The following is a 13,132-nucleotide window of genomic DNA, read 5'->3' as shown; positions in this document are numbered from 1 at the left end:
TTTTAATAGTAGAAATGCATACATAAAAAACATGATTTAATGGTTATGTTTTATGAAACGTTTTATAAGTAAATTGGATTTACATTATATGATTATCATGCTTACTAAGAATATTTTGGAATACCATACTTTATCGAAATTATGTTCTTTGTAGTATACTATTTATTAACATGTTTTCTTTACACTTCTTTATATTATATATGATGGATGACTATATGCTATGAAGATGATTTTGAGATATATGTACTTATGTTTGGAAAGAGTATATTCAATGTTTTGTGCGTATCTAGTGGTCACTGTTTTGCCTATGGGCGATGATACTTAAATTGGCTTCAGCCGGGCTTTGGTAGATGGCTTCGACCGGGAGATACTTCAATTGGCTTTGGCTAGGCGTTGGTAGATGGCTCCGGTCGGGAAATACTTAAATTGGCTTCGGCCGGAAGATACTTATATTGGCTTCGGCCAGGTGTTGGTAGATGGCCACGGCCGGAAGATACTTATATATGATACCACTAGTTAGCACACTATACGATATAGGTTTCATGAAAGGCATTATGGCACACTAGGGTTTTCGGAAAACTTAATACATATTATGCTATTGAGTTTTCATAAAACTTTAAGGGTTAGTATGTTGATAATTGTTTTCATGTTACATATATATCAACTTGGTCCACTCATATTTATTTTTGCGCCCCCTTAGGACATAGGAACGAGGCTTACAATCCGAGCTACGAGGCTTTCCCCTACCAGTGATATCGTGCCTTCATCTCTGCTTTAACATCATTGTAATAGCACCTTCCGTTGTATTCTGAATTAGATATATGCTCTGAACATGTCATGCACTATCACTACCTTTATCATTGTTAGCAGTTGAATATTAGTATATTAATTTATATAGTTCGAACAAAATTTATATGCATGATTTACATGTTCCTAGCATATGCATTCATTAAATGGCTTGCGTCACCCTCCGGTGTGGACCAGCACGTGACCATCCCGATGTCCCTTGGACATTGGATCGAGGCGTGTCAGCACTAATCTGAAGGTAGACTGATGTCTAACCATTTGATAGTTCTGGGTATTTTGATATTGGTATTTTCTTGATTGGTTTGTATTAAAAGTGTGTGGTCTCTAGGGCTTTTGACTAAGGCTTGGAAATTCATGTTTGTTCCTGTAACTTTGTAATAAACTCTAAAAATTAAGGCTAATGGTTGGACTCCTTCAAGGACCTGGTACCCTGAAGTTTTTATGTTTAATGTGAGTGTTTTCAGCAATGTGAGGATCTGAAAGGCTTATTGTGAGATCTGGGGTGAATTGGTCTGTTATAAGGGTTTGACTTGATCATTCCAAGAATGCTATCACTGAAGTCAGTGAATCTTGCATCTCTAAGGCATAACAAAATAGAGGTATTGAGGCCTCTTCTTGTTAAATGTTTGACTATGATCTAAACTAGACCTATGTGAATGTAATTGTAACCATCTTTTCTATGGACTTTGATTTGTTCTAGTGTGAACAATTGACAAGTCACATGTTCTTTACTGAGAGCATAAGCCTTTTCAACTGTTTTAACATGATGTTCACTTCTAAAAGAAGCTACTGACCACTTTTTTTTGTAAATGTTTTTAATGGATATTTTGGGGATATTCCAATCTCCAAAATAGACGCTTTCATCCGTTTGAAATTCTAATTTTCGTTCCTCATTTACTATGTCTGGAATCCTACTCAAAGTGGACATAGAGGTAGTGTTGGCAGTTGAATTAGATCTAAATAATCTACTCATCATTCAAAATGCAAATTTTCTAATTACAGAAATCTTACCAGTTTTTACTTTCTTCGCGTATTTGCTAAACTCTCTCTCCACTCATGCCAATCCTATGGACTTACTGTTTGGAACACGCCATACCATTTGGTTTGAGAGTAAACAAATACTTAGAAATCTTAACAGATAAAGTAAACCGTAACTGAAAAGTCGAAAGATGAACAAGAAGAATGGACGATAAAGATGATAACTCAATTAACATGTTTACTTACTTGGACCGATAAAAGTCGCAACATCATAAACCAGGAAAGAGAAGATGAATAAGAATGAGGTTGATTAGTCCCCCTTCCAGATTTTTCAGGCATTTGATTATGAATTTCCAGGCGAAACACATACTTTTTTCAATTTCACGTGTTGGCAAACATACAAGAAGTTCGGAGTCTAAATGGTTCAAATCGTAGGAGAGTTTACGTTAAAAATGATTCCAAATCCTATACGCTTGTAAACATTGCAAATTGATTTCAGCAAACGGAATGAAGCATCAGCGCCGATTCCTTATTTCGGCGCCAATTTACAGATGTTTATCAGCTCCCAACGCAGAGCTTCATCAAGAGATTGTTCGAGGAAAAAAAGGGCAACATCAATTGAAAATATTTATTCTATTGATGAGAAAAGATGAAAAGTCGCATCCTGCAAAAGCTTTTGCAGATTGAAGGAAAACTTTACCAAAACTTTCCTTTGGTATGAATCCAAAAAAGCAGGAAAGGCGCTTCGAAGTAATGAAATATAAGAGCATGCCACTCAATCACCTCCAACTGGACAAAGTTGCGAAACAAGCTTTACGACTCCCCACATGGGTGCATCATTCTGCAGGAAACCATGGAATAAGATGAAAACGTGTACTAGCTATGTTCGTACTTTTATCCTAGTAACCCTCACAAGAATTTCCAAGGTATACTAATCAAGGACATAGCTTATCTATCCCGGTTAACACTCACAAGAATCTCCCACATCTAACAACTTTGCTGAAACACTTAGAAATTTACTATCTCAATTTTTTTTTCAAGGAAGGAATCCTCTCAGCTTCGAACAAACATTATGAATCGTTGATGCTGAAAGGGTACACTATCCAGGGACAAGATAATCTTAAAACGCCAAGTGAAAGAAAAATAGCATTCCTATTCCTTTGACAACTAGAAATGGTCAACCAAAATAGTGAAAGCAACTAGAAACTTTGCAAGGCATTCAGCTCACCAGGTAAACCATATCAAAGGCTTTTCGATAGCCATCAAGAGAGTTCTCCACATTGTCATTCCTGAAACAGCAGTTAACATGGTTCAACAATTAAACTGATTTAAGGCTCACCATTAAATTTTCTTTGACAAAATTATCAGATTTATTAAGAAAAAAAAAATGAAAGAAACTTATGTGCAATGTAAATTAATTTATTCTTTTTCCAGCAAAATAATTAATTTTTAACTTCATTGGAACTTAATAAACAAACAAATATTTTTCAGTTGCAACTTTCCTCTAATTGTTGGTAGCAATGGAACGTAAAAGTAATCAGTAATATGCAGGTGTCCACTCATTTTGGCCAAACAATAACAGCCTCTTCACTTTCCTAGACAACTGAAAAATGCATATTCCTCAACATATATCCATTTCACGTTCTACATAAACTATCTAAGAAGTTGCTTCCAAGATATATTAACATGAGCACTGAAATACGAAAGAAGTTAGTCTTAGATTCACAACTCCTAATTTTTTTATATATATTTTGGGTATGGAATAAAATAAAATATAGACTTACAGAAATCCCACGGATATTCTGTTCTCATAGTTCAAACCGTCAGACATTCCAAGGTCACCAATGTGATCACCCAGAAGCAGGACATTTAACCTGGTCTTGACTGAGGCATTCTCATAAGGTGGCCCGTCTACATCACCTAATCGATCATGAAGGGGACCAGCCATATCAAGAGCATGCTCATTTTTATTCAAACTATGAATTGTCTTCCCTGAAAAATTAAGTCAATTGAAACTCAGAGTATGCAAATTCACTACCTCATCATGATGAATAGAATTTGCATCAATATATGAAGGATAGAGGATATGAATGTTTAGTGTACACCAAGAACCTATGCTCCCATAATTCATACTAACTTACTAAGACATTATCTTAATGATTTGTCTTTCTAGTGTGAGAAGAATTTATCATCAGTGGATACCTCTGAAAGTTACGAGGCGACCGTTATCATCAAATACCATCCGATTGGAGACAATCTTCACATTTTTGAAAAGTCTGTGAACCTTCTGCCGCATGACCTGGAACAATGAGAAGAGCAAACATTAATGCACAAGAAAGTCGCGAAATAGACCTGGAACTTGGAAATGAACACACAAGAAATATGGCCACAAAACTTAACTAACCTCCTCTATGATATCAGCAAGTCCCGCAGAAAATATAAGAACGGGGATGTCTCTTTCCTGCAAAAGCGGATAGTAGGAAATTATGAGCAGAGCTTAATAAAATAAGTTTTTCTGTTTCCTAATTAAAAGAACAAATAAAATTAAGGGGCAAATGAGAAAAAATCAGATGACAATTGCCAACATGAACTAGTTCACACTGAATAAACTCAAACACTAAGAATATCAAAATCTTCAATTGATTATTTCCTTCCGGTGACAAATTTTATGTATTCCGCTAATAAGAATTACTAACATAGTCGTCGGATAAAACAAAACTTACCTCCAAAAACTCAAATAGTTCTACAACACCCTCCCTAAAAGCAATCGTGGAGTCAGCAACAGATTGCTTTATTCCATCGTATGTAACGCCACCCTCAACTAAGAGTCCATGAGTTTTCCCCCACCTGTATCCATGCAATCAGTATTTCTGTGATCTGAAATCCAATAATTGGAACTGAGGTAACATGCGGTAGCTTCCTATGAATATGAACTTTCAGGTGAACCAATCCATGATAATTCGGTGATCATAAGCGAAAAACAGACAAAAAGAGGCTACCTAGAATCGTCTAATGCAGGTATCCATATAGATTCATTAGACTCCGCATACCCTCCTTTAGATAAAAATAACAAGGGAAATTACCATTCTTCCATAAGCTTAGTTTTCTCTTCAAGTGGAATTGTCGGGGAGAACTCTAACGGATGATAATGTTCATACAATTCCTGTCTTTTCGTATCATATTCCGGATTCTCCTGCTGCAATAGACCATGACTACCTACTCTTGTTATCAACGAAAATCGAAAACAAGAAAACCTTGCAAACAGAATCGAGTCCAAAGAACACAAAAGGAACTTACTTTGTCCCCGGCAACCATTGACCCGGTACCTGGTCAAGGTGGCATCAAAATCTGCTATTACCTGACATAAAAATTAATTAATTAAATAATAAAACTCTAAAGTTCTATGTGCACATTAAATTTCCTTCAATGGAAGAAAGTTTCACTCCAAACTATCTTACTTCTTTGCAGTTTAGGACACAAAATAAAGGCGAAAGAAGGGGATGAAGGAGGCAAACCTGAAGTTTGGCGGGACCGGCATCGCGAATAGCATCAATTTTCTTGAGCAGGAAGTCGGAGTCACCCACAACCGCCGCGTCACAAGAAGCATCCGTTTCCATGTGGGTCGGATTTCTGAAGCTTCTGCCGCTACGAAACCAAGCCCTGCAATTGCAATTGCAAGGCTTAAATTCGATATAATACGCACATACATACATACATATATATATATATAGAGAGAGAGAGAGAGAGAGAGAGAGAGAGAGAGAGAGAGAATGTGATAAGATTGGAGTTGGAAGAGGAACCTGGAAATAAACGAGTGGGGTGGAAGCAAGCGGCGGTGGGGGGTGGTGGTGCCGAGAAGGAGGATGCTTTGGAGACGATTAATGTTCATTTGAGTTGAAAGTTGAGAGTGTGTAATTATTATGTCTCTCAGATTCTTATTTGGTAACCACTACCAATCACATATTCCATCATCATACTCGGTTTAACTGAACCCTAACAAACAATTTAGGGGCAGATATTTTAGCGGGTTTACCGACCAATCTTAACCGAAATTAGTTGAGTTGCAAACTTCAAATTTTTACTTTTGGTTAAAAATCATACCACTCGTTTCAAGGGTTGAATCGGATTGGGTTGAAGTATTATTAACCGAAGAGTAATGCTATATTTATTATATCTTTTTCATACTACGTGTGTACAACATTTATAATAGAGGTAAGGAAATGTCGGTGTTGTCTATATTAGAAATATAGTACAAATGTAGCAAGAATAACATTTTTTGTGAACCTAATTGAAACCGACTGAAATATCAAAAATCCTAAAATATACTTTATAATAGATTATACATAAAGAAAATTTAATAATTTTTAAACACGCTTTAAATATTAAGTAACAATAGTGATTTTAAAACACCAAATTCATATGATTTAAGCCCAATATGACATTCATTTTGGATTATGTTAATTATACTCACATTAATGATAAGAAAGTAATTAATCCCATCATAACTTGCCTAAGAATAGTTTGGGTGAGCTGGTTTGCCAATTTTCTTAGGTGAAAATAGGTTCAACTCGACCTTATCGGGCTGGCTAAGAATGATTTATTGTAACATCCCGTCCCGAAACTAACGAAACGTACAATTGAAATTACAATTTTACCCCTAATCTATTCGTTTACGCTTAGTGTTGTGTTGTGTGGGTTGTGGGACCACACACACTCATACACTCTCTTTTCTCCCGGGATTCCCTCCCTCTTTCCCTCACTTTCTGTCACTCTGTCTCTCAGTCTCTCTCTCTCTCTCTCCCCGAGTTCCTCTTCTTCTTCTTCTTCTTCTACATACGGACATACACACAAACATACTCAAATCTTCACCAATCGAGAAACCAAGACCACCCTCGTGCTCGTGAGGCTGAGAGGAGTTCAGAGGTACCATTTCCAGGTAAGGATATAGTTGTTTTCACGTCGATATCGCCATGGCCGAATTATGTACTGTTCATGCAAACCTAAACTAGTGTGTTTTTGGAATTTCTAAGCTTGTAGATGTGTTTGTGAGGTCCCAAGGAGCCTCGGAGTGGTTCGTTGGGTGAATTTGGACGTCACGATCGTTGGATGTAAAGTTGGCCGAACTTGGATCGTTGTTGCAGGTATGATCGTGTGATTTTTAGGCCTTAAAACTAGTCTAACGTTGTTCTACTAGTCCTAAGCTTCATTTTGGTATAAAGATCGTGAAAAATGGTTAAAAAACGAAGGAGAAAACTAAGTTTGAAAATTTCCCCAGTTTTCCGGCGCCGGAGGCTCGCCGGAGAAGAAAGGGGAATATTCCGTTAAGTTTAACGGAATATTCCTAACGGCAGTTGACGGCGTCAGTTAAGGTTAACGGAATATTCCGTCAGTTTAACGGAATATTCCTGACGGCGTCAGTTGACGCCGTCAGTGTGCATGGCACGTGGCCGCGCGTGGGGGGCGCGTAGGTCCGTGCCTAGGACGGCGCGTGGGGGCGCGTGCGTGGTCCAAAAATTATTTTAAAAATATGGGTGTGATCCTGAGGTTGTGTAGAGCACGTTGGTATATTCATTTGTCCAATTTGAGCAATGTATGAGAAGTTATTACGAGAAGTTGGTTATGTGCTTTTAAATTAACGTTTTCGTAGCTTTTTCGCGTATAGGTGATTCGTATTCCGAGGACGAGCGTACACACTCGAGGCAGGGGGGCTACGACCCTTCTAATTATCAGTGAGTGGGCTTTTGTTTTCCGTATATACCTATATACATATTAATTCCCAGAAATTAAATAGAAAAGGTTATTTGTTTTATGCCATGCATCATATGAATGTTGTTTACGCATCATCGCATGTATTAGTAGTGACATACATATATATATATATATATATATATGTGTATTTGGTGCTGTGGACACACAGGTAAGTGCCAGGTAAGCGGTATTCATGTTATTATGCAATAGTAGTTTGAGATGTTTAGAGAGCTCATAATCTGCACCCCCGGTGTTAGTGCTCCCGCCCGAGGCCAGGGCACAGCCTTCACGTGTATGTTCACCAGCACCGCATGCTCGCCTTGGATCCAAGTTAGGTGCAAGCCTGTCGTACAAACCACATTAGGTGGTTCCGACTTGTAGGTGACCCGCGATTTATCGCCCAGCTTCACGTGATCGTAGCACTATAGCATACATATATATATATATATTACACCCAGCCTGTCGTACAGACCACGTTAGGTGGTTCCGACTCGTGTGCAGATTCAGATATTGAGTTGAGATTGGAGCTCTATATGCAGCCGTACAGGTCACGTTAGGTGACTCCCGGCTGCCGGATTATATGTTATTGATGTGATTTACGCTTGAGCATTTACATTTATTATGAGATCCCATTGTGGCATATTATGGAGCATGAATGGCATATTTTGGAGCATGATTGGCATATCTATACATACGTATATATGTTCATTTTCTGGGAAGTATACAGGTTTTACGGTGAGGGGTTAGAATGTATTTTGCTAAAGAGTTTTCAAAGAACTTTGTTTTTGCCCACTCACGCTTTTGTTTTTGCGCCCCTCCAGGTTCTAGTGGTTTAGAAGGTTCGGTGGTTTTTCCCAGAGGGCGTCCCGGCATTTCTGACAGACACTCACCATTGTAGGGTCACCTTCGGGTGTATTTATGTCGTATCTTTTCCTTTTGGACTGTTGTAGACTTGCTCTGAGTTGTGTCTCACATACACTAGTACTTTGTATGCTAGTTAGTTTTTAATTATTCGTACTTTTATATTACTATCTTAATCGCTTCCGCACGCGCACATGGCTACGTCACCTTCGTGTGACGGCCAGCACGTCCTGATCTCGGTCGGGGTGTGTCATTTATAGCCTATGCCCACCCTTGACAAGCATGAGTGAAATTCTAGTCATATCCTTTTTAGGGCTGGAATTCTTTTTAGTGCGGATATGATTCCATTAGAGGATTGCACTTGAGCTTCGAACAAAAGATGATTACACTTGTGAATGAAATAAATAACCGAATCTTTACTCTAGGAGATAGTTATGCGGGAAGTACCACTAATTATGTGATTAAAGAATAAAATATATTTTTAAAAAAACGTTTTCAGTTATTTTAAAAGCACTTCCAAACAAGCCTTATATTGTATTATCTCCAACTGAGGGGGCCACAGGGCCATAGGTCAAAATATAGCTTGTTTGACAAAAAACATATCTCCAACCGAAAGAGGCTATTTTTTAACCCCCTCAATAATTTATTATTTTAATTGAATTAATATGGTTAATTGAATTAAACAACTATATTAAATCGAAAGAAATTAAATTAAATCAAAAAAATATTGAAAGAAAAGAAAAGGATGGACCTCCTCCAAATGCGGATTGCAAATAAAATTTCCTAAAATTAAAAACAAATAAAATAATAGTACCTCAAAAAATGGTACTAGATTCCGTGAGAAAAGGATCCAGCGATGATCCTTTTTTTTGGGGATTTTCAGGAATCTCGTGATCGTGATCGTTCATCGTATATCGTGCGATCAGTTTTCATTAGGTACTATTTATATTTAATTTAAAACTTAAAATTAAAAATGACTTCTGACCGCATGATGTACGATGAACGGTCACGATTACAAGGACTCACAACACCATGTTAACGCAACCTAAACCAGAGCGGGATCCACAACACCAACAACGCCAAGTGAAGTGGGCTACCCAAATCAGGCTGGCTTGCTAGCTTCCTTTGGCCAGCCCGTTGGCCTTGTGGCTGGTTTATGGTCAGGTGGGGCCCACAAGCCTTTTGGCCTAAATCTCGGTTGGAGATGGTTTTCATATAATAAGGCTATATTTTGGCCTACGACCCTTTAGCCAGGTCAGTTTGGGATGACCTTAGGATCGATCAAGGCTCTCAACTGCCCTATTCTTTCCAAATATAATGCCATAAGATCATGTGTGCTACCAGAAAGTTGAAAATTCTTATTACTGAAGATCGGATTCGATAATCTCCTTCCTGCATTTGATGATGTGCTTGACTGGCTCCTTCAGCTCTCATATCCAGATCATGGTAGATGAACATCACCACCACCACCACAACAACAAAGCCTTATCCCTTTAAGTAAATTTGATTGTATATATGAATCCTAGAACACAAAGCATTATCCCACTAAGTGGGTCGACCGTATGATTAATAGAACGCCATTGTACTCGGTTTTGTGTCAAATCTTCTGTTAGATCCAAGTACTCTAAGTCTTTTGTTAGAGTCTCTTTCCAAGTCTTCCTAGGTCTTCCTCTATCTCTTTGGCATTGAGCCTCAGTCTCGTAATCGCATCTTCTAACCAGAGCGTCTATAGGTCTTCATTTCACATGTCTAAACAACCTTAACCGATTTTCTCTCATCTTATCTTCAATTGCAGTTACTCCTACTTTACCTCGGATATCCTCGTTCCTAATCCTATCCTTTCTCATGTGCCCATATATCCAACGAAATATTTTCATCTCGGCTACACTAATTTTGTATATGTGTTGATGTTTGACCGCTCAACATTCCATGTCATAAAGCATTGTTGGCCTTATTGTTGTCTTATGAAATTTTCCCTTCAACTTTAGTGGCATACAATGGTCGCAGCTCAACACATCCGATGCATTCTTCCACTTCATCCATCTAGCTTGTATTGTATAGTTGATGTTTCCATCCAATTCTTCATTCCTTTGCAAGATAGATCCAAGATAACGAAAGCATTCACTCTTTGGTACTTTCTGACCTCTAATCCTCAGCCCGAGTGTAGTGGCACAAAACCGAGCGCAGTGACGTTTAGAATTCATATAGCCAATCCCATTTAGTAGAATAAGGCTTTGTTGTTGTGTTTCATCACTACATGCATTTGTTAAAACAATCAGAAAACTCCCTCTCCAAAGCACATCTGCTCTCAATATATTATCCATGAATTTTGTACCAAAACAAATTTGAAAACATATGATGAATACAAAGAATAAAAAATTTCAAGTTACATACATTACACAACAAGAATCAAGATTTCAAGTTTGTTCAGCAACACAAGGGGCATATAATCAACCCATTTTCGTTACACTCGGGGCACTTATCCGGCTGCCCCTTATCGCCAATGAGCTTGCAGCTCCCACTGCATCGAAAGCAAATCACAAACCGAACTCCATCACAAGCTTCACAGGTGCCAATGGACCGATCCATCGGCACTCCTTCAAAAAGCGGCTTGAGCTTTCCTTGCTCATGAAGTGTCAAAACCTCCTCTGCTCCCCCGATATATCTCCCCTTTATGAAAAGCTTTGGAGGCAGTGCTTTGCAATCCAAAATCTTCCAAAGCTCTTGTCGGAATTCCATGTGCATCGACACATCTCGCTCATAGAACACAACCCGAAAACTCTCCAAAAGAAATCGAACGCTGTTGCAATCGTCAAAAGTCTTTCGAATCCCCCGAAGGGTTGTAGTGTAGAGAACTACCGATGATTCCAAACTACCAGGCGGGCACTTTTCTTCGAAGCCTAATAGAGGGTTTTCATTTGAAGGCGGTTCTTGCTCTGGCTCGGGATTTGGCGCTTCTACAAAAATGGATTCTATGTCTTCATTTGAAGTAAACCTCATATATTCCATCACCGCTTGCTGAAAGGCTAACAGTAGGTTTGGGTCGAAGAGGCTACCGGAGTTTAAGTCCGGTCTCCGGAAAGACAAGATGTCAATCTGCGACAAAGGGGTCTGTCTTCGATTTTCTGAAGCTTCAGAAGCTCTGTTTTCCTCCAAATTTGACTCTGTTGTAACCCAATTGTTGTTGCCCTCTACTCGGTGTTTCGCCTTCGTTTGAGGCCTTACGTTTTCCTTGTCGTTGATGTCAATATAATCGCCATCGGGCGACTCTTCTTCGTCTTCTAGGTCTCTCATAAGCTCCGTGACATCGATAATGTCAGGCTCTTGCTCCGTCACTTTCTTCTCTAACCGTTTGATCTTCTCCTGCTGCTCCGTTTCTTTTGAAATGAAATTATGGGTCTGAATGTTGAGATTTGAATCTGCATATCCATCCGATGCATTTACCTGAAGAACTCGATCTTGCGGTTTCAGGTACCCAATTCCAATCGGTCCGACTGACTTCAACTTCTTCATCAACTTCCCTTTCACCCCTTTCATTGTTTCCAAAATTGAGCTCCGAAAATCTGAACCAGGCAACAGAATTTGAACACGGAAATAAAAAAAAGGGGGGATCGTAGAGATTAGAGAGAAAGAGGGGGAGAGCTAAGGGTAAACGAAGCTGCTGCTGCTGCTTCTTTCTCCGCCTTGACCTTGGTGGTGGTGCTACAGCCAGAGCTTTCCAACTTCAACGGCTACAAAGTTGTTTTTGGAATTTTAAAATTCGAAAATGTGGGGAATGCTGGGAGATGCGGAACAAGATAAGTGTGTGGCTAACGGTCATAATTTACTAGTGGCTTCTTTCTACATCTCTTTAGCTTTTTTCACCTTTTTTGTCTTCCTTTTTCTCTGAAGGACATTGATGGATGGTTGATTGAGAAGCTAGATATAGTATTAATCATCGAGGTGTATCTTTTTGGAACAATGTCGATCCTTCATAATTAATGAGTTGTTTGTCAGATGATTATACTAGAACGTAGTCATGTTGTTTACCCGGATTAATCATCGAGGATTGCATGAGACTTGACAAGGAGTAGATGTTTTCTGAAGTGCCATATGTGATTAAGGATTGTAAATTTAAGATACGCATACGCTTAATGGAGTTCTACATGTTTCAACTTCTCTATGCTTAATGAAGTTTTACAAGTTTTGCTTGAATTGGATCAAAAAGTAACAAAGGGTTTAGTAAGACTATAAGGGTGCGTTTGTTGTCATAAGAGAAATAATTGGAGGTTTGAACTAGAGTTATTGAAAATAGAATTGGGATTGTTTTAGCAGAAAGTTGGATTCAAAGAGTTCTGTCAAAATTAAAATGTCATGCTACCTTTAATTTAACGTTTATTTGATGGAATAGACGAAAATGAGGTGAATTGAGAATAACTGTGACAAAAAGGACAATTTCATGGAAAAAAGTAAGACAAAACTAATTTCAAGAGGTAAAGTAAGACTAAATGACAATCTTAAGGGGCAAATCAATTAACAAGACTTTTTTTTTATAAAATAATTTAACTTCTCACGCATGCATGTACATGTTTCTGTTAATAATTATGATCATTACTCATTAATATGCCACATCTCCCAGTTTTTTTTATTCCAAAAAAGAAAATAAAATACCACATCCTCCTACTCCGTTAGATCATCTTCAACCTTAGGGTCAAAATCTAAAATTTTTAATTCAAAAAATTTAGGTTTTAACCCAGAA

General features: G+C 38.3%; 2 protein-coding genes across 3 annotated transcripts; both read right to left on the bottom strand.

Annotated features, from left to right (window-relative positions):
* Nucleotides 1-2,238: 2,238 nt before the first annotated feature.
* Nucleotides 2,239-5,780, bottom strand: LOC137735174 (5'-nucleotidase / magnesium ion binding protein). Of its 2 annotated transcripts, XM_068474569.2 has the most exons (10): nt 5,586-5,780; nt 5,301-5,445; nt 5,083-5,143; nt 4,869-5,001; nt 4,509-4,632; nt 4,190-4,246; nt 3,988-4,084; nt 3,570-3,777; nt 3,014-3,074; nt 2,239-2,626 (listed from the first exon to the last, which is right to left on the bottom strand). In XM_068474569.2, exons 1-10 carry the CDS (start codon nt 5,672-5,674, stop codon nt 2,561-2,563), a joined length of 1,041 nt encoding a protein of 346 aa, XP_068330670.2. In that variant the 5' UTR covers nt 5,675-5,780; the 3' UTR covers nt 2,239-2,560. The 2 variants fall into 2 exon arrangements, with proteins under 2 accessions (XP_068330670.2, XP_088552349.1); XM_088696223.1 differs by having other exon boundaries at nt 4,869-5,143; nt 5,586-5,749.
* A 4,902-nt stretch (nt 5,781-10,682) lies between these two features.
* On the bottom strand, nt 10,683-12,234 carry LOC137733330 (uncharacterized protein At3g28850-like). Its single transcript, XM_068472484.2, has one exon. The coding sequence runs from the start codon at nt 11,929-11,931 to the stop codon at nt 10,822-10,824; it is 1,110 nt and encodes a 369-aa protein (XP_068328585.2). The 5' UTR covers nt 11,932-12,234; the 3' UTR covers nt 10,683-10,821.
* Between the last annotated feature and the right edge of the window lie 898 nt (nt 12,235-13,132).

Source organism: Pyrus communis, chromosome 7 (assembly GCF_041283825.1).
Source record: "Pyrus communis isolate YQ-2024b chromosome 7, ASM4128382v1, whole genome shotgun sequence".
Taxonomy (NCBI): Eukaryota; Viridiplantae; Streptophyta; class Magnoliopsida; order Rosales; family Rosaceae; genus Pyrus; species Pyrus communis.
The sequence above is the reverse complement of the archived record's forward strand: the minus strand, read 5'-3'. Positions and strand labels throughout refer to the sequence as shown.

What these genes read in the sequence shown, in the direction of transcription:
- LOC137735174 (XM_088696223.1), bottom strand. Translation starts at nt 5,674, where the DNA reads ATGAACATTAATCGTCTCCAAAGCATCCTCCTTCTCGGCACCACCACC. An exon ending in CCGGTCCCGCCAAACTTCAG is followed by an intron (nt 5,144 to 5,300) that starts GTTTGCCTCCTT and finishes TTTTTATGTCAG; the next exon opens with GTAATAGCAGATTTTGATGC. An exon ending in ACTAAGCTTATGGAAGAATG is followed by an intron (nt 4,633 to 4,868) that starts GTAATTTCCCTT and finishes GCATGGATACAG; the next exon opens with GTGGGGGAAAACTCATGGAC.
- LOC137733330 (XM_068472484.2), bottom strand. Translation starts at nt 11,931, where the DNA reads ATGAAAGGGGTGAAAGGGAAGTTGATGAAGAAGTTGAAGTCAGTCGGA.